A 21,311-nucleotide genomic window follows, 5' to 3' on the forward strand; every position below is an offset into this window, starting at 1 on the left:
TACATTTTCACACAAAACCTGCTTTGCCGTTAATCCAGAGCATTGACTGATCTTTTGGCAAATACCGTTGTGTTGGTTGAGGGCAGATTAGTTTGCAGCAATGACCTAACATTCTCTATTCTTTGGGTGTCCCAGACAGTCTGCTCTGCTGCCTGCCAGTGAATTCTACAGCATGACTCATGACTGAATGTACTCTCCTCAGTCAGTCAAGTCTGTAAACTACCACTGGGGTTTTACCAGAACCATGAGCAACAGAGCTGAGAAGCTACTGCGGATAATGGCTTCAGAACACTAGACACACACAGCCACTGCAGCCAGTGTTGTTCACAGCACACGTCTCACCTTGGCGTCAGATGAGAAGCCCAAACAAAACCTTGAAATGTGAAGACCATGTGCTAACGGCAAAGAATACTACAGCAGGATAGGTCCATACCCTCAGGGCTTGTACCCTAACCAATATAATACTAGAATAACCCCTAAAGCTATCATCAGGATCATTCAATCCTAAGTGTATCTCAGCACCGGAAGAGGTGAGAAGTCTTTCCCAAAAGTATTTGTATGAAGAGCAGAAGAGAATGAGGGTCAAACTTGAATAACTTAACAATCTGCCTCTGAGGAGTGCCTAAAGCCTTCACATTCAACAACAACTTCAACAAAATGGCCACACACACACACCATCCCACTTTCAAATCTCTCATAGGATAAGCTTCTATACAAACTAAGCAAATTACAGATACAAATCTGTTCATGTTGTATTAGGTGACAGGTTTGGAGATTCCATCCCTTGAAGTGAATTTTCCATTGCAACAGGTCTAATAATCCCCCACATAGGCACGTGCTAGTAACACAAACACACATCAACAGAGGCAGATGAAAAGAGAGAACTGAACTCTACCAGCAAGCACTTCTGCTTATTTATGTTGCTTTATTTCTCGCTGTGTCAGATATCCGTCTCTTTTTCTCTCATCCGACACACAAACCAAACACATAATCTGCTCGGTCAGGTTCTCTAATCAATGCAACTGAGAAGCCTGAAATGAATTTAACTGATGTTCTTATCCAAAGCCACTTACAGTGCACTGCACAGCCTACACAGTTCATCTATACAGCACTGCCATAAGAAACAGCCTAAACACCAACAAGAACACAGGAGCACTGGCTCAGAGAGACAGGGCCATTAGCCTTCAATAGGAAGGTTCATTTTACTACAGTATGCAAAGTGTGAAACCGGATGCTTTGCTCACAGAACAAAACGCTGTCACTAGACTGGCCAATCACTGTAAGCCTACCATATTGCTCAAATTTTGCAATTGTGCTCTGGTCATAACCCCACACAGGAGTCGCATGGAGCACATGCCTATCTGACCTTCTGCTGAAGACGTTTCCAACATCAACAGATGCTCCACGTCGAGGCCAGGGGAGGACGAGCAGTACTATGCAGTGAAACTGAGTAGGTTTATGTAAATAGGATAGATCCTACCATATTCTATGAGTCCACTATAAAAAAAAAATGAAACTAGGCATGAAATGAAACTAGGACTAACGACTCTACCATCTATATGAACAGCTACAAGCCTGGTGTCTTCAAGGAGGACTGAATCTTACATTTTCCAATAATCATTCATCCAGATGAAATCATTTTTAATATTGAAATTTACATGAAGAATCTTTCCACAAAAAGGCCATTCCTTTTTCTACATCCAGAAAATGCTCAATTTCACAGTGACCCTTCAGTTGTGGAAATTGAAACAGTTTACCCAACAGACTACCTTTTGACTTGAATGTGACACTTCTGTAATGTTCACTCAATTCATCCAGCTGAAATCTATTTCAAACTCAATGAAAATGTAGCTTTCGAACACAGGAGTGGAATGTTCTAGCGCAGCCTAGTCACTCTGGAAAGCGACAGTAGGCCCAGGTGAAACAGATGTCTTACATGCTGACCAGACCGCACGCGTGCGTTTGCATGCACCACCCCACACCAGACGCAATCAGAACACGCAGGTTGAAATATCAAAACAAACTCAGAACCAAATTATATTAATTTGGGGACAGGTCAAAAAGCATTAAACATTTATGGAAATTAAGCTAGCTAGCTTGCTGTTGCTAGCTAATTTGTCCTGGGATATAAACATTGGATTGTTATTTTACCTGAAATGCCACAACCTACCGGAGTGTGGACCTCAGTTCAGCTTTCAATCACCCACATGAGTATATGCTCCTAAAAACCAATGAGGAGATGGGAGAGGCAGGACTTGCAGCGCGTCGAGCGTCACAAATAGAACCAAGTTCTATTTTAGCGCCTGGCCACCCAGACGCTCGAGAGCATTGTGGGTGCAATGATTGAATAACATGTATGTGTAAATGTATTTTGCATCGCTGGCGTAAGCGACACGTCTGGTCTGGTCAGCATGTTATGTATCGCTAGGTAACCTACTCAGCTAGGGCTGGACAATATGGACAAAATATCATATCACAATATTTTTCACGGTACGGCGGTATTTGAGGGTATTTTAATTTTTCAGAATATTAAAAGTTCTTAATAGGCTTTATGAGTAATGCATGACACTAGAAAGGCCACACATTAATTCTAAGGGATTTTATTGGTCTTTGTCGGTTCTGATGGTTTTATACTCAACCAAACTAGGACAAAATTGACAGTGACGTAGTCCAATTTGTAGAACTTTGCATTTATTTAGCACTGTATCAAAATACCTTTATAGATGGTATTGTAAAAATGTGGATCCATACCAGTATACCGGTCTTCGCAATATATCGCCCAGCCCCACACTCAGACCTGGAGACACACAGGTAAAATGACACCAGAGTGCAGCGGTTACATAACAGAGCAGGGAGCTGTGTGCGAATGTTCTTGAAGCAATTTAAATAGACTCCTGTCCTGACAGCTTTCCAACTAAACCAGTTCAACACAACCAAAGCTAGCCTGATACTTAGGCTTACTTGGTCATATAAATGGGAGTAAATCAAGTTCATTTCTACTAGACGATAGTCATCTTTAACAAGATGAGCAGGTCAAGTATAGCCCACCATTGATACAAGGTGCTGTTCAATGCAAATCAACAGACTGAACAATCCTATGTGAACTGCATATCTTCAATGGGATTCGAGGAGTCCTTTTCATGTAGAGACAGCCAAATCATGAATCCATCAATACAAGGCCACACAATGGCTTTGTTCTGTGCCACCAAGAAAAACCTGTTAATTCATTCAGACCTGCATGTGGTTGCATTATAGAGGCTCGTGAATTATTTTCAAAAGGGACAAACTATTGACAGGTAAATAAAACAAAACATTTATATGCAAAATGTATGACTAAAAGTTTGTTCACAATATTCAGCGTTCTCTGTATATTTGCAAGCTGAGCTGGATAAGAAATGTATAGAGGTACTGATCAAAACAACAGAAACTGAGCCTACATGGGCTCCATTCATGGGACTGGCTGGGCAACTGGAGAGTGAGAGTAGTGGTCACTCTACCAGATGGTGCTGATTGAAGCGAGAGAAGAGGGGCATACAGAGGATGTCACAATGCAGGGGGGTGCGAAACTGTACCAGCCCGAAGACAGCATTAGTCGCCTGACTCAAAACGACTTGGATTCCTGGGACGTGCTGGAGCGGGAGGTGCGAAGCGACTGCGATTATGCAAATCTCAAATCTGGATGACTAATGTGTGCCACCATGTGTGTTGTTAGGTTTATTATTCAAGTTATGATGATAGGGAGATAATATGCCTTTGAATAAGCATCATTAGCCTGCCCTACATACCAAATTCCTTTGCTTTACCGACATGGATTTACATTGATTAGGCTTACACAGATTGATGTACAAGGATATAGGTAGATGTCTTACACAAGGGCACAACAAAGTGAAACCCCGCCTGGAGTTAACATCATGTCATCTTCTGGTCAGTAGTCTATTTACCATGTAGGCCTATTATCTATTCTAACAGAAAAACTCATGTGCATATTGAAAATGGTGGTTGAATCAACTGTTTACTGAGCCAAATATGCTACCCTCAGCCCTGTTCAAGAAATTCCGCATTTTAGGTCAACAGCCTCACAGGTCTGGTTTGTTGTTAACAATGATTTACCAAAATTTTAAAAACATGTCGAAGCCCCATCCCACCCTACTTTGCACACATCCTGATACACTACGTCAACCTTAATGCAACACGTTTTCACTCTCCCACTACACCCCCAGGCTGTCCCAGGGAACGAGACCGAGGAAGACGATACAATCTAAAATCATTTTAATTACAGATGGGTCCTTCTGGGAGGTACGGCGCGAGCAACGTGATAGGAGGAGACCGGTGTGGGCTTTCTCGTGTTATGCCACCTCCTTTTCTCTCAGCATAGATCTCGGATTTGGAGGGAAGTGGATTGGGAAGCGAAAGACCCCTAAGTTTCCATTGAGAGATTTCAAACAAAACGTTTGACCCAGTTGACTCCAAGAGCAGGTCAATCATTTTGATCCCTGGCTTGCAACATTTCTGTCACATAAAGGACCACCAACATGGGTTTTTTGTTAAACGGCCAGTGCAGCAAAACAAATGTTTTTCCTGTGTAATGTTTATACCCACACTATGAGGTTGGAATAATACTGTGAAATTGTGAAAATGATAATGCCCTTTTAGCGTAAGAGCTGTTTGAAAAGGCTGTCTAAAATTTCAGCCTGTTTTGCGGGGATCGAGTGTTGGCCTACCTGGTGACATCACCATGTAGTAAATTAGTTAATAGATTAGTTAATAATATGAAAGAGAGTTCCAAACCACACTGCCAATAAGAGCTAGTTTTCAGTTACCCCTTCCCCACAAACCACTCACAGACAGTTCTAGCAAAATTCTTGCTTGAGAAATTGCTCTTTGCTAAGAAGCTATGTGTTTCTTTTTGACTATTTTAATTCAAAACAATCACACTAAGGTACTTAATTGTTACCCAGAAATTATTTGATATGGAGATTAAAAACATCTACATAGAAACTTTGAGATGATCATTTGGGGATAGAATAGTATAGTATTGTCTCAGTGCAGAAACATTTGGACCATATCAAAAACATTAGGTGTGATGAGAGGAGTCTGTTCATTTGATTATCTGTGCTGTAAATGTAATCAAGTTTAACAGTGTGGCGTCACTAAAGACCCAGGTTCGATCCCAGGCTGTGTCGCAGCTGGCCGCGACCGTGAGACCCATGAGGCGGCGCACAATCGGACCAACGTCGTCTGGGTTAGGGGAGGGTTTGGCCGACCGGGATTTCCTTGTCCCATCGCGCTGTAGTGACTCCTTGTGGCAGGCCAAGCACCTGAAAGCTGACCTCGATCGCCAGCTGGACGGTGTTTCCTCCGAAACATTGGTGCGGCTGGCTTCCTGGTTAAGCTAGCAGTGTGTCAAGAAGCAGTGTGGCTTGACAGGGTTGTGTTTTGGGGGATGCATGGCTCTCGACCTTCGCCTCTCCCGAGTCCGTAGGGGAGTTGCAGCGATGGGACAAGACTGTAAATACCAATTGGATATCACAAAATTGGGGAGAAAAAGGGGTAAAAGTACAAAAAAAGAAAAAATAGCTTAGCAGTGTCACAATGACAGTACTTAAGTCAAATAAAATAAAAGGTTATTGTCACATGTGCCAAATACAACAGGTGTAGACTTAACTGTGAAATGTTTGCTACCAAGCCCTTCCCAATGATGCAGAATTGAAAAATATAAGACAAATAAAAATTGTAATACAAGAGGAATAAAATACACAAGAATGGAGCTATATACAGGGAGTACCAGTACCAGATCAATGTGGAGCTATATACAGGGAGTACCAGTACCAGATCTATGTGGAGCTATATACAGGGAGTACCAGTACCAGATCTATGTGGAGCTATATACAGGGAGTACCAGTACCAGATCTATGTGGAGCTATATACAGGGAGTACCAGTACCAGACCTATGTGGAGCTATATACAGGGAGAACCAGTACCAGATCTATGTGGAGCTATATACAGGGAGTACCAGTACCAGATCTATGTGGAGCTATATACAGGGAGTACCAGTACCAGATCTATGTGGAGCTATATACAGGGAGTACCAGTACCAGATCTATGTGGAGCTATATACAGGGAGTACCAGTACCAGACCTATGTGGAGCTATATACAGGGAGTACCAGTACCAGATCTATGTGGAGCTATATACAGGGAGTACCAGTACCAGATTTATGTGGAGCTATATACAGGGAGTACCAGTACCAGATCTATGTGGAGCTATATACAGGGAGTACCAGTACCAGATCTATGTGGAGCTATATACAGGGAGTACCAGTACCAGATCTATGTGGAGCTATATACAGGGAGTACCAGTACCAGCTCTATGTGCAGGGGTACGAGGTATTTGAGATAGATATGTACATGAAGGCAGGGTAAAGTGACTAGGCATCAGGATAAAATAAAGAACAGAGTAGCAGCAGCAAATGATGAGTCTAGAAGTGTCTGTGTATGTATGTATGTATGTATGTATGTATGTATGTATGTATGTATGTATGTATGTATGTATGTATGTATGTATGTATGTGTAACCGATGTGAAATGGCTAGTTAGTTAGCGGTGGTGCGCGCTAATAGCGTTTCAATCAGTGACGTCACTCGCTCTGAGACTTGAAGTAGGGTTTCCCCTTGCGTTGCAAGGGCCGCGGCTTTTGTGGCATGATGGGTAACGATGCTTCGTGGGTGTCAGTTGTTGATGTGTGCAAGGGTCCCTGGTTCGAGCCCAGGTTGGGGCGAAGAGAGGGACGGAACCTACACTGTTACATATGTATGTGTGTATGTATGTATGTGTATTTGTGTTGTGTCGGTATGCGTGTGCGAGCGTGTGTGTGTATGTGTACGCGAGCGAGCGTGTGTGTGTATGTGTATATGTGTGTTTAGCAGTCTTATGGCTATTTAGCAGTCTTATGGCTTGGGGGTAGATGCTGTCTCGGAGCCTGTTGTTCTGAGAGCCAATGCTCTGGTACCGTTTGCCGGATGGTTGCAGAGTAAACAGTCTATGGCTTGGGTGGCTGGGACACCGCCTGATATAGAGGTCATGGATGGCAAGTGATGTATTGGACTGTCCGCACCACCCTCTGTAGCACTTTGTGGTCAAGGGTGGTGCATTTGCCATAACAAGCGGTGATGCAGCGAGGCAAAGATGCTCTCGATGGTGCAGCTGTAGGGATCCGAGGATCCATGCCAAATCTTTTCAGCCTCCTGAGGGGGAAAAGGCGCCGTGGTGCCCTCTTCACAACTGTGTGTGTGTACCCTGTCAAGTCCTTAGTGATGTGGACGCCAAGGAACTTGAAGCTCTTGACCCGCTCCACTACAGCCCCGTCGATGCGGATGGGGGCGTGCTCTCCCCTCTTTCTCCTGTAGTCCATGATTAGCTCCTTGGTCTGATGTTGAGAGAGAGGTTGTTGTCATGGCACCACACTGCCAAGTCTCTGACCTCCCTGTAGGCTGTCCCATCGCTGTCAGTGATCAGGCCTACCACCGTCGTGTTGTCAGTAAACTTAATGATAGTGTTGGAATCGTGCATGGCCATGCAGTCGTGTGTGATTATGGGGTACAGGAGAGGACTAAGCACACACCCTTCAAGGGTCCCCGTCTTGAGGGTCAGCGTGGCAGAGGTGTTGTTGCCTACCCTCACCACCTGGGGCCTTCCCGTCAGGAAGTCCAGGATCTAGTTAAAGAGGAAGGTGTTCAGTCCCTGGGTCCCCAGCTTGGTGATGAGCTTGGAGGGGACTATGGTGTTGGACACTGAGCTGTAGTCTATGAACAGCATTCTCACATAGTTATTTCCCCTCTTGTCCAGGTGGGAGGGCAGTGTGAAGTGCAATTGAAATTGCGTCATCTGAGGATCTGTTGGGGCGCTATGCGAAATGGGAGTGGGTCCAGGGTGTCTGGGATGAGACAGACCCTATTCTTCTCTGATATATCCACCTGTCAATAATGCTTTTGTCTGGGATGATGGTGTTGATGTGTGTCATGACCAGCCTTTAAAAGTCATATAGGCAGGATAGGCAGGTTACCTTGGAGTTCTTGGGAACAGTGACAATGGTGGTCAGCTTGAAACATGTTGGGATTACAGACTGGGACAAGGTTAGATTGAAAATGTCCTTGAAGACACTTGCCAGCTGGTCTGCGCATGCTTTGAGAAAACGCCCTGTTATTCCGTCTGGCCCGGCAGCCTGGCGAGTGTTAACCTGTTTAAAAGTTTTACTCACATCCGCCACGGAGAGCGAGATCACACAGTCATTCGGAACAACATGGGCTTTCACACAATACTCTGTTTTGTATTCCTTGAAGTGAGCATAAAGTGGATGTAATTAAGAGAATCATGTTATCAAATATTTACTCTCATATTGTCACTTGATTTGATTGGAAGTCCTTCTGGAAGTCCTTTCTGAAAAGGACAACAAGCATGACCTGCTTCATGAATGTCTCGAATATTTTTATGCCTTTTCTTTAAATAAATATTTTAGAAAAGCAATGTAAGCTCAGGCCATATATTGTGTAGTAACATAATATTATCCTAATATAGCCCTACACCCCACCAATCAACAAACATCTTACCATGCCCTAATATTATGGATGAGGGTGGGCACAGCAGGGTGAGACAGACCCTATCCCTCTCTGATATATCCACCTGTCAATAATGCTTTGTTCATTCAACTCAAATGCATTTGTAGTGAATCTATCTGCCTTTTAGTGTGTCACTATTGTTTGCCACTCCTTCCAGGAAGGACCAAGTCAGTGCCATGATAATGTGAGGCCTGCTTAGATATAGGATTTGAATGTTTATTTATTGCAGCAGAGGATGATCAACAAATAAAAGCAACAACAATCAGCAGACAATAGAACCTAATTGTATGTGGGCGTGGCCTAATATAATTGTCTCTTTATCTATTGTTCGTCTATGTGAATAAAGAAATAAACTGGGGCCTGTCCAATGTTGTGATCAAAATACTGGGTGGATTGTCACACTTCTAAGTGTCTGGCCGAGGATCACTGTCAATAAACAGATAAAACTGTCTAGCTTCAAATGCCAGTCATCTGTAAAGAAGGTCTGTGCGAAACTGGTGAGCTACTTGTCCCTGTAAGCGCTGTTATTCTACATTGATACTGTACTGAGCAAACTAGACTCAAGCCAAACATCCCCTTCATGATTGATGGGAATTAGAAGAGGTAAAGAGCTTTTCGATGGTGATTAACAAAATGTCCTCTTTTCAGCATTCCTAAAAAAAATGTGTGAAACATAGACATTGAAACCAAAGTGACATATGTGCCTGAGAGGCTGTATACAAACCTGCCACTGCATTAGCTCGGCCACATTTGTTTCACATTGAATTGACATATTATTACATACTGGTATGACAGTGTTACAGTTGTATCATTATTGATTTCCAGATTTTCTAGGGACAGAATGTGCTCTCTCAAAATGATGTATTATGGGTTATTCTGTTCACTTGAACAACATGTACAGAGTGAATTAATTATGGTTTTAACAGCGGTGCAAATAGGCTACAGCAAGCCTTCCCCCATCAATCAGTAATGATTGTATCGGCTTTATGCATCCTCCAGTCGTTTTTTAATACGTTTACTTGTCACCTTGCTTGATTCTATGCCACTGTTCCATTTATAGGGTGTAATTCACCCGACTGTCTGACATAAACAAAAGCTTATATAAGATAGTAAAATGTATTAAATACTTACGAGGTCCGATTTCCGATCGTTCCCAGGTAGTGCTGCACGAGAAGACATTTTCCCTGAGGTATCCTTTCTATTAGACTAAATGCCAACTTGGTTTGTATGTAGGTATGTACAGGATTAACGTTATATTCTACCGAAGATAACAGTCGACATTGGCCGCTCCACCGCCTAGCCAGTGTTCAAAGGCAATAGACGCCTATCCTACCGGCAACCCCAGGTTCGAGAGCAGTGAGACAGAATTGTATCCTCAAACAATACTCATTTTCATTGTAAAAGGGCAGCACCGAACACGACAGTATACAGACAATTGTCTAGAAAACTGTCTGAATAGCCTACTTACTAGGCTGTCCACTTCATGTTTGGCTCATTCTTCATGTGAAGAAAGGCATCAATGCTGTGCTTCATTTTGGAAATAAAATGAAACCAAAACAGGTTTATTCTAACTATCGCACCATTCCTATACGAAAAATATTTTTTAGAAAGCAATTATGTATTGTCCAGTGATGCCTGTGGGTGTATGTCCGGAACAGAGAAGTTTGTTATATCCAATAAAAACAATTGGTAAAACAAAAAACATAGGTCAGGTAGTCTGCGCGTACCACGACCATGGGTGGATGTCTGTCGTTGAGAAAGATGTATTTTTTGGGGGGGTGCCAAATGATGCTCGCAAAACCAACCACTCCCAAGGCAAAACACTGAACGACTTAAGCCTAATTGTCAACCCGCATTTCATAGTTGATTATTTAATAATTAACCGTCAAAAGAAACAATACAACGACATGACAATTGCGGATAGAGCATCGGCGAATGTACAGTTACCCCCTTTCTCTTTCTGCTCGCGATGGACTACTTCCGAAAAAGTAGCCGTCGAATAATAATCAACGTTCGAAAAATTATTTATCTTGGATTCTTGCAGATATCCTTAATTACTATCTGTTGTAACATTTGCCTACATAAAAAGGCATCCCCAAACTGTATGACAAGAGCAAGAAGGAAGAACGTCAAGCAAAATAATAGGCAGGGCTGCGTCGGAGGCTCAGTAACACACCCTTCCCCCATGTTCTTAAAGAGACAATTTCCCCATTCATTCATCGGTAGAACAGCAGTTACCAACACGAACCACACGCCAACCACGTTGGCAAGCAATACTCTGTACAGTAATGTCATCACTTGACACTGCATCTTTTGGGCATTTGACAACAGGGGTGACAGCGCCCTGTCTAAATTAGACACCCTTAAACAAAGCAACAAACAGCTACTGTACTTGTATTTAATTTCCCCTCCACTTGTAATTTCTATTGTTGTGAGACCAAACCATCTGTTCTCTGGTGTATAGCATTTCTATGTTTTAATCTAGCTATACTATTCAGTTCTATTTATAGATTATGCCAAGTGGGTGATGACAGCAGAAGCACACCACCAAAGACTATAGTCTCACCTGTACAAATCGGACACGAGAGGGTTGGGCCCATGAACATCTCATTCTGCTGTGGTCCCCGGGATCTTGGAATTTTGTTATTGAGATAGGCATATAGTGGATGTTGGTTTAGCGCTTTTCTTGGTTTTGCATGGGTGAAAGAGCAGTGTGAGAGCACAGAAGAGCAGTGTGTGAAAGTGAGTCACTATTGAAACAGTGTGAACCTGACAAGTTCCACGCGTCAGACTCTCTCTAATCAGCATCTAGTCCCGAAGCATCATTAGGCAGTCATTTGGGACCAAATCATTTGGAAACCGCTTTATGTGGAATTTTCAATACTCCTAATGGGGTATGTGCAAAGGCAGGTAAAGTGTGGGCGTCAGTTGGTGCTGCTCTTTCCACAGTGTGTACCACGGAGAGAGCCTGGACATGATTGTAAGTGATGTGTGCACACGGAGTAGGTCAGGGTGATCGACCAGGGCCCAGCCCACCACTGCATCCCTGGTTGACCCTGAGGAACTGAACACAAACCACCTCCAGTCACTGTCCAACAGAGCCTCCACTGTCTGACTCAAGACACTTGGCAGATCTGATTTGATATAGCTTCATGAATTAATAGTATTAGTACTGTATTAATAACCCATTAGTAGTCCATTCATTCCAAACATATTACCTTACAACTTCAGCTGAGAGAGTGTTGAACCCTTTTAACTATTTGGCTTCTACGTTATAATAAAAAAACAAGCCCACTCAATATAGGCCTATAATAACATGGCAACATGAACGGTCCACTGTTATCCAAACTCCAAAATGCTTTACATATCCTCGGACACTGGTTGTTTCTGCGCTGACACCACTGGAGGAGAGTTACAAAGTACTGTAACTTCTCTCTATTCCAGCTGACCTACTGTATTTCAGACCTAGTCATCTCAACGTTCTAATTACAGTTGTTGGTAGGCAGTGCCACAGCCAACCCCCCACTGCATTAATCTCTAATCTGGCAGAGATTATGAGGTCTGGAGGCACACTGGAGGCCATGCTCTGCCCTTAATCAAGAGTCTGTCCAACCCTGACTGGCCCTGATGCCCAGGATGTTGTTGTTCAAAGTTTACAAATAACTTTTTGAGAACAGAATCATTATTATATTTGACGAGCCTTGACTGTAATTCAATAATGCTTGAAAATGTTGTCTAACTGTTTATTTGAATGCAAATTGATAAAGGAACCAAATAGATAGAAATATAGACCATTGATTGTACACATCATGGTTTTCAAGAGTATATCGGCAACAAAATAATGCATTGGTTAACTTACCATTGAAATAGGTAAGATTGGCATTTTTAGGGAATTATGTTTCTAAATATCTCATGTATAGTCATCATAGCTTTGCTTGTTATGTTGATATTGTTTGTTGATTGACATTTTTAGATAACATCATGTTGGTGAGAAGTTGCAATGGCGTCCTGTTTGTTTGCTTTCTGTGCTGTGTTGCAATTCTATATGTTGCAGAGGGCCACCTAGTGGAGTAGTAGCCTCATCATGGCCGGAGGCATCCTTATAACTGTTGTGATGGCGTCATCTTGTGGTTATCAGTGATTATTTTTACTTATGTGGTGGCAGTGTTTTATTGTATGGTCAGCAAAACCCCATTTTATCCATAGAATTGTGACATGATGATTGCCTGCAGCTTTAAGTCCGAAAACCCCTCTTCCAAATGTGTAGTCTAAATAAGAGAGACGGTAGAGTGCAGCATCAGGAAGTCAAAATACTACAGTACTTTAATCTTTTCATCCTTGTTTCAAGTTGCAACTATTTCAGCACTTATATGAACCTCTTGCCACATTTTGGTTCACAAATTGAATAATCCCATTCGCTACCATTATCCTTTATATCTGTGTCTATTATGAGATCAACCTGATCACAAGAATCTTAAAAGGGTGAAAAATAAAATATCCACTCTAAACAAAAAGACCTAGTCATGTGCTAGTCATGCCTGTTAAGGACGGTCTCACTTTCATCTAGCATAGACTTACTTGCAATGCTTCTAGGCTCTGAGATATATGGTTGGTGATTGAAACTAATAAACTCAGCAAAAAAAGAAACATCCCTTTTTTAGGACCCTGTCTTTCAAAGATAATTTGTAAAAATACAAATAACTTCACAGATCTTCATTGTAAAGGGTTTAAACACTGTTTCCCATGCTTGTGAAATTAACCATAAACAATTAATGAACATGCACCTGTGTACGGGGTGCGTACTGGCAGCAGAGAAGTCAGATGCAGGAGAGCAAAAACTGTGCTTCCAAACGGCTCAGTTTAATAACAAACAAAAAAACACCGGAAAACAGAACAATCAAATAATGGGTATAAGCACTTACAATAAACAATCACCGACAAGGACATGAGGGGGAACAGAGGGTTAAATACACAACATGTAATTGATTGGATTGGAACCAGGTGTGATGGAAGACAAGACAAAACCAAAGGAAAATGAAAAGAGGATCAGCGATGGCTAGAAGGTCGGTGACTTCGACCGCCGAACGCCGCCCGAACAAGGAAAGGGACCAACTTCGGCGGAAGTCGTGACAATGTGTGGAACGGTCGTTAAGACACTAACAGCTTACAGACGGTAGGCAATTAAAGTCACAGTTATGAAATCTTAGGACTAAAGAGGCCTTTCTACTGACTCTGAAAAACACCAAAAGAAAGATGCCCAGGGTCCCTGCTCATCTGCGTGAACGTGCCTTAGGCATGCTGCACGGAGGCATGAGGACTGCAGATGTGGCCAGGGCAATAAATTGCAATGTCCGTACTGTGAGACGCCTTAGACAGCGCTACAGGGAGACAGGACAGACAGCTGATCGTCCTCGCAGTGGCAGACCACGTGTAACAACACCTGCACAGGATCGGTACATCCGAACATCACATCTGCGGGACAGGTACAGGATGGCAACAACAACTGCCCGAGTTACACCAGGAACGCACAATCCCTCTATCAGTGCTCAGACTGTCCGCAATAGGCTGAGAAAAGCTGGAAATGTAGGCCTGTTGTAAGGCAGGTCCTCACCAGACATCACCGGCAACAAATGGGCACAAACCCACCATCGCTGGACCAGACAGGACTGGCAAAAAGTGCTCTTCACTGACGAGTTGCGGTTTTGTCTCACCAGGGGTGATGGTCCCATTCGCGTTTATCGTCGAAGGAATGAGCGTTACACCGAGGCCTGTACTCTGGAGCGGGATCAATTTGGAGGTGGAGGGTCCGTCATGGTCTGGGCCGGTGTGTCACAGCATCATCGGACTGAGCTTGTTGTCATTGCAGGCAATCTCAACGCTGTGCGTTACAGGAAAGACATCCTCCTCCCTCATGTGGTACCCTTCCTGCAGGCTCATCCTGACATGACCCTCCAGCATGACAATGCCACCAGCCACACTGCTCGTTCTGTGCGTGATTTCCTGCAAGACAGGAATGTCAGTGTTCTGTCATGGCCAGCGATGAGCCCGGATCTCAATCCCATTGAGCACGTCTGGGACCTGTTGGACCGGAGGGTGAGGGCTAGGGCCATTCCCCCCAGAAATGTCCGGGAACTTGCAGGTGCCTTAGTGGAAGTGTGCAAGTGTGCATCTCACAGCAAGAACTGGCAAATTTGATGCAGTCCATGAGGAGGAGATGCACTGCAGTACTTAATGCAGCTGGTGCCCACACCAGATACTGACTGTTACTTTTTGATTTTGACCCCCCCTTTGTTCAGGGACACATTATTCAATTTGTGTTAGTCACATGTCTGTGGAACTTGTTCAGTTTATGTCTCAGTTGTTGAAACTTATGTTCGTACTAATATTTACACATGTTAAGTTTACTGAAAATAAACGCAGTTGACAGTGAGAGGATGTTTCTTTTTCGCTGAGTTTACATTATAGAAGGAAATAGAAAGTGAACCAGCTAAACAGTGTGCTTTACCCTAGACACAGCCTAGACTGATTGCAGTGCGGTCACAGATGAAGCTCTGAAGTGGTTTCTATCATTTTCTTGGTACTGACATGCATCTGTTACATCTAGACACATGCTTAGCTTTCTGTGCTAATCAAATGTGAGACTGATCTGACGTCACAGATAGGGGCTCCAAACTGCACAAATTGTGCTGACCTATTAGGAAGTTTCCGACACTTCCTAAAAACCTCTCCTTTAAAATGAAGAATTCATCTCTGCGCCTTTCACAATTTATAACTCACAACTATCACATGCAGCACTAATCTCTCCTCCTCAAAGGTAAGTTGACTTATGACTAGTGAATAGCATTTTAGGTCAAATATTTTCTTGCAACTGTGTGTTTTCAAAGTCAGAATGTATGCACACATTTTGCACTTTTGTCATTGCTAAAACATGACAAACATGCAACTTCTTAAAGGGGCAATCTGCCTTGCTTGATGCATTTTAGACTTTAAAGTTAATGATATTATACCTATTGATTTTTGAAGAATATAACTTATCGATGCCTCATTAGCTTAGTTCAACTGTCGTACCCCATCAGAACCAAAAACATTTACTCTTTTGTTAGTAAACATTGTAATTGGAAACAAACAATGTATAGCCTCGAAACGTGGTTTACACAATTTATTTCCTTGTATCCATAGCTCTTTCCATGAATTTGAGAGTATTACATTTTTGCAGACCAAGCTTTTTACCAAAACAGTGGTGTGGGGACGCTTTGTTATTGTTTGAACTGCAGGTTGCTCCTTAAATCTCAATAAAAGTTTTAATGATGAAAGGGAATCTACTGGAAAGACAGATTGTGTCACTCCCAAGCAATCCGTTGGGTCCCATTTTATAGTAAGTGACAGGGAAAGTATATATTTATTAAGTTGGCAAGCACAGTGTAATTATAATGTACTCATTGCTACACAGTGCTGACATGTTTATAGACAAACTCCACTATGTATTTATTTGGAGACTGAAGCTAAAACTTTTAATTTGGCTCATACTCCAGCATTTTGGATTTGTGATCAAATGTTTTCATTCTGTACTGCAAATGCATCCAACAAGTTTGTAGAGTCGCAAGATTTTCACGTAATTAACAAGACATTGTACTGGATATCCAAAGAAAGGAACAATGAAATGGCATAGATTACATTGAAACTGTTGAGCAGGATGTGTACCGTAAGTAGGAATTATGGCTCAACAGAAGTTTCATATATTTGTTTCACATCTCACGTTGGCCCGCTTTCCTTCCCTGTCACATCAACACTAGTTCCTGGCGATGTTGGGGATTTTAAGCACGGTCATCATGGCCCTCATCTCAGTAGCTGCTACCTGCCCTGCCTCACCATGTGAATGTCTGGACAATGTCACAGTCAGCTGCCCAGACAAGAGGCTGAAGAAGTTCCCTAACCTCCCCGATGGTACTGAGGAGCTTTATGTGGCCCATAACCTGATCCAGGCATTCCCCACCAGTGGACTGGAGCAGCTGCAGTTCCTGGATCTCACCAAAAACCGCCTCAATGTTTCCTTGACCTCCAACTTCATCTGGCCCAACATGAGCAGCCTGGTCAAGCTGTTTCTCAGGGGTAATTGCCTGGGTTCACTGGGCCCTGGGCAGCTCCAAGGCCTCTCAGCGCTCACCTTCCTGGACCTTAGTGAGAACCACATGGAGGCCCTGCACCCAGGATCTCTCCAAGGCCTTGGTCAATTGAAGACGCTCATTCTCACACTGAACCAGATCAACAGCCTGCAGTACGGGGCACTGAGTGGAGCCCCTGCACTCACTGACCTTCACCTGAGCAGCAACAGTATTGTGGAGTTTGAAGAAGGGGTGTTTGAGAACTCCTCCAAGTTGGTAAAGCTGATTTTGTCCAAGAACAACTTGGTTAGCATTGGGAATGGCACATTCAGGGGAGCAGTTAACCTGAGTCATCTGGACCTCAGTGGAAACAAGTTTGATTTTGTGCCCATTGCTGCCCTGAGGGTTGTGTCACAGCTGCATAGCTTGTACCTCCAGAAGAACAGCATCACCTTCATACCAGAAGATGCTTTCTCTGAGCTCAGCCATCTAAGGATTTTGGTTTTGAATAATAACTGCCTGAGCAGAATAGCTGAGGACTCATTGAGGGGTCTATCCCATCTTGGTCAATTGGATCTGAGCTACAATAACCTCCAATCCCTCCCCTCTGAAGTGTTTCAATATCTAGGCAGACTGGAGCTCCTGGATCTCTACCACAACAACCTGACATACCTTCCAGAGGACCTGTTTCACAACCTAACTAGGCTGAGAGAGCTGCAGCTTGACAGCAACAAGATCTCATCCATTCCACCAGGGCTCTTTCACATGATGTCTAAGCTAAGGGAACTCCAGCTGGCCAACAATCAGATAGCTGACCTCCACAAAGGCTTGTTCTTCAGGCTGAGGAGCCTACGGAAACTCTACCTGGACAACAATGTACTAAGCAAGATTCCCAGAGGCCTATTCCACAAGACCAAGAGCCTCAGGGAGCTACAGTTAGACAACAACCACCTCAGGTCTCTCGCTTGGTCCATCTTCCATGGTCTGGCGAAACTCCACTCCCTGAAGCTCTTCAACAACCGTCTCACAGTTATTCACCCTGAGCAGTTTTCCACCCTTGGTGAACTGAGAGAGCTCCTGTTGAATGAAAACCTGATTGAAGATCTTCCAAAAGGCGTATTTTCTGAGCTTCGAAGCGTCAAGATTCTGGATTTGGACAACAACCGCCTCACAGCACTGGCTCCTACAGGCTTTGATGGGTTAGGTGCCCTAAAGGAGCTTCATCTCAGCTTCAACCAGCTTCGTGATCTCCCATATGCCACCTTCTACTCCCTGGATAATTTACGTAGACTCCTTCTCCAGAACAACCGCTTGGTGTTCTTGCACCCTCAAGTCTTCGCCCCCCTGGTCGACTTACAGGAGCTTGACTTGGACAACAACCAGATTGAACTGTTACACCCTGACATGTTTCAAAGCCTTCCCCACCTCCAGAAACTGCACCTGAAATCAAACCGCCTCAGTACTCTTGTGAATGGGACACTGGAGCCTCTGGAGAGCCTGAAGGTCCTCCACCTAGAGGGGAACCCCTGGGACTGCTCTTGCAAATCACCCATTCTGTACATCAATAACTGGATCATCAACAATACCCAGAAGCTACAGGACGAACCCATGTGTTCCTCACTCAACCGACCCATTTCACAGCCTGCGCACTTATTAAAACCCTGTGTGAGCATTGCATGCTGCCCCAGAAGCAAATTTCCTCTAGAGATGCTGACAGTGGTTACAGCTTGGCTTCTAGGTATTGGTTTTCTGTGACTTCCTTTTGCAGTTTCTTTCCTATTTTCAGATGGTTATGTTTATTGCTTTCATGCAACTGTCTATTGCAAATGCATTGTTAAGAATCTAAGTTGATGTAGTGTAAAGATTAAAATACCATTTAATTATGTTTTTAAATAAACTCAGCATAAAAAGAAATGTCCTCTCACTGTCAACTGCTTTTATTTTCAGCAAACTTAACGTGTGTAAATATTTGTATGAACATAACAAGATTCAACAACTGAGACATAAACTGAACAAGTTCCACAGACATGAGACTAACAGAAATGTAATATTGTGTCCCTGAACAAAGGGGGGTCAAAATCAAAAGTAACAGTCAGTATCTGGTGTGGCCACCAGCTGCAGTGCATCCCCTCCTCATGGACTGCACCAGATTTGCCAGTTCTTGCTGTGAGATGTTACCCCACTCTTCCACCAAGGCACCTGCAAGTTCCCAGACATTTCTGTGGGGAATGGTCCTAGCCCTCACCCTCCGATCCAACAGGTCCCAGACGTCCCTAATGGGATTGAGATCCGTGCTCTTCGCTGGCCATGGCAGAACACTGACACTCCTGTCTTGCAGGAAATCATGCACAGAACGAGCAGTGTGGCTGGTGGCATTGTCATGCTGAAGGGTCATGTCAGGATGAGCCTGCAGGAAGGGTACCACATGAGGGAGGAGGATGTCTTCCCTGTAACGCACAGCGTTGAGATTACCTGCAATGACAACAAGCTCAGTCCGATGATGCTGTGAAACACCGCCCCAGACCATGATGGACCCTCCACCTCCAAATTGATCCTGCTCCAGAGTACAGGCCTTGGTGTAACGCTCATTCCTTTGACGATAAACGCGAATCCGACCATCACCCCTGGTGAGACAAAACCCGCGACTGGTCAGCGAAGAGCACTTTTTGCTAGTCCTGTCTGGTCCAGCGACGGTGGGTTTGTGCCCATAGGCGACGTTGTTGCCGGTGATGTTTGGTGAGGACCTGAATTACAACAGGCCTACAAGCCCTCAGTCCAGCCTCTCTTAGTCTATTGCGGACAGTCTGAGCACTGATGGAGGGATTGTGTGTTCCTGGTGTAACTAGGGCAGTTGTTGTTGCCATCCTGTACCTGTGTGATGTTCAGATGTACCAATCCTGTGCCGGTGTTGTTACACGTGGTCTGCCACTGCGAGGACGATCAGCTGTCCGTCCTGTCTCCCTGTAGCGCTGTCTTAGGCGTCTCACGGTATGGACATTGCAATATATTGCCCTGGCCACATCTGCAGTCCTCATGCCTCCTTGCAGCATGCCTAAGGCACGTTCACGCAGATGAGCAGGGACCCTGGGCATCTTTATTTTGGTGTTTTTCAGAGTCAGTAGAAAGGCCTCTTTAGTGTCCTACATTTTCATAACTGTGACCTTAATTGCCTACCATCTGTAAGCTGTTAGGGTCTTAATGACCGTTCAACAGGTGCATGTTCATTAATTGTTTATGGTTCATTGAACAAGTATGGGAAACAGTGTTTAAACCCTTTACAATGAAGATCTGTGAAGTTATTTGGATTTTTACTAATTATCTTTGAAAGACAGGGCCATGAAAAAGGGACATTTCTTTTTTTGCTGAGTTTATTTTGTTTTTCTTTTAAATAAAAGTAACTACTTCCTTTCATTTCTTGAAATGTTATAATATCTGCCATAATGTGGGATCTTGATGTGAATTAGACTCAAAGGAGTGTTGTTCAGAGTTAAACTTAAGGCCATTAGACATCACTGCGTACCCACTGTGCAGAGTCAAAGATACATTAGCCTACAAGTGCTGAGGGGCATTATTGCTGAGCATTTGTGAGTGAGCCTTGAGTCAACCTTTTATGAGGTTGAACGTGATTAACACTAAATTAAAAGAAATTAAGGAAACTGTGGAACATGAGGTTTGGTCCCTCACTTCCTGCACTGCATTCTAGGTGGGGTGCTGCTGAAGAGTGGCTGGGTGGCTAGAAAGAGCCCCTTAATCTAAATGACAAATTATCTGCTATTAAGTACATTGAGTATGTCAGAGAACTTTGGGGAAAATATCCAAAGGTCTTTGGTCTTGGTGAGTTTGGTCAGTAAACATAGAAATTCTGCCATGCCCAATTTGACTGACAGGCAGCAAATGTAGACTTTAGATTTTCAGGAACGAGGATTGGAGGGAAGGAAGGATGATCCTAGATGGGTGCAAGGCAGACCACCATAACCACATATTAAATTAATCAATGTAAAGTGTGCGACAATATCATTAGGGAAATCATTAATTGATTACCCTATGAGGATTTGCATATTTGCACACTTAACATAGCAATTTTAAGTACCCAAGTTAACCTAACATGTTTCAAGGCCTTTAGCACCTCCAGAAACTGCACTTGAAATCAAACCACCTCAGTACTCTTGTGAATGGGACACTGGAGCCTCTGGAGAGCCTGAAGATCCTCCACCTGGAGGGGAACCCCTGGGACTGCTCTTGCAGATCACCCATTCTGTACAGTGGCAAGAAAAAGAACCCTTTGGAATTACCTGGATTTCTACATAAATTGGTCATCAAATTTGATCTGATCTTCATCTAAGTCACAACAATAGACAAACATAGTATGATTAAACTAATAACACACAAAGTATTGTATTTTTCTTGTCTATATTGAATACATAATTTAAACATTCACAGTATAGGTTGGAAAAAATATGTGAACCCCTAGGCTAATGACTTCTCCAAAAGCTAATTGGAGTTAGGAGTCAGCTAACCTGGAGTCCAATCAATGAGACGAGATTGGAGATGTTGGTTAGAGCTGCCTTGCCCTATAAAAAACACTCACAAAATTTG

The 21,311-nt window shown here is 43.5% G+C and overlaps 2 protein-coding genes across 8 annotated transcripts in view; one reads left to right on the forward strand and one right to left on the reverse strand.

The window, feature by feature from the left end:
- Positions 1-10,795, reverse strand: part of LOC106580867 (MAP/microtubule affinity-regulating kinase 4-like) — a 50,414-nt gene extending 39,619 nt beyond the window's left edge. For 3 of the 6 annotated variants that reach the window (XM_014162369.2, XM_014162372.2, XM_014162375.2), the window contains exon 1: positions 9,745-10,794. In XM_014162369.2, the coding sequence (XP_014017844.1) occupies positions 9,745-9,792 (48 nt within the window). In that variant the 5' untranslated portion in view covers positions 9,793-10,794. Of the gene's footprint in view, positions 1-9,744 lie in introns of all 6 variants that reach the window. The other 3 variants (XM_014162373.2, XM_014162371.2, XM_014162376.2) reach the window with 2 other exon arrangements.
- A 4,413-nt stretch (positions 10,796-15,208) lies between these two features.
- si:dkey-182i3.11 (leucine-rich repeat-containing protein 15) lies at positions 15,209-21,094 on the forward strand. Of its 2 annotated transcripts, XM_045703638.1 has the most exons (3): positions 15,209-15,427; positions 16,407-18,218; positions 20,920-21,094. In XM_045703638.1, exons 2-3 carry the CDS (start codon positions 16,416-16,418, stop codon positions 21,055-21,057), a joined length of 1,941 nt encoding a protein of 646 aa, XP_045559594.1. In that variant the 5' UTR covers positions 15,209-15,427; positions 16,407-16,415; the 3' UTR covers positions 21,058-21,094. The 2 variants fall into 2 exon arrangements, with proteins under 2 accessions (XP_045559594.1, XP_014017858.1); XM_014162383.2 differs by lacking the exon at positions 20,920-21,094 and having other exon boundaries at positions 15,220-15,427; positions 16,407-18,629.
- The last annotated feature ends 217 nt before the right edge of the window (positions 21,095-21,311 follow it).

This window comes from Salmo salar, chromosome ssa20, assembly GCF_905237065.1.
Source record: "Salmo salar chromosome ssa20, Ssal_v3.1, whole genome shotgun sequence".
NCBI classification, from domain to species: Eukaryota; Metazoa; Chordata; class Actinopteri; order Salmoniformes; family Salmonidae; genus Salmo; species Salmo salar.

Bases quoted from the DNA above. Each gene is read 5' to 3' on its own strand.
- si:dkey-182i3.11 (XM_014162383.2), top strand. From the start codon at position 16,416: ATGTTGGGGATTTTAAGCACGGTCATCATGGCCCTCATCTCAGTAGCT.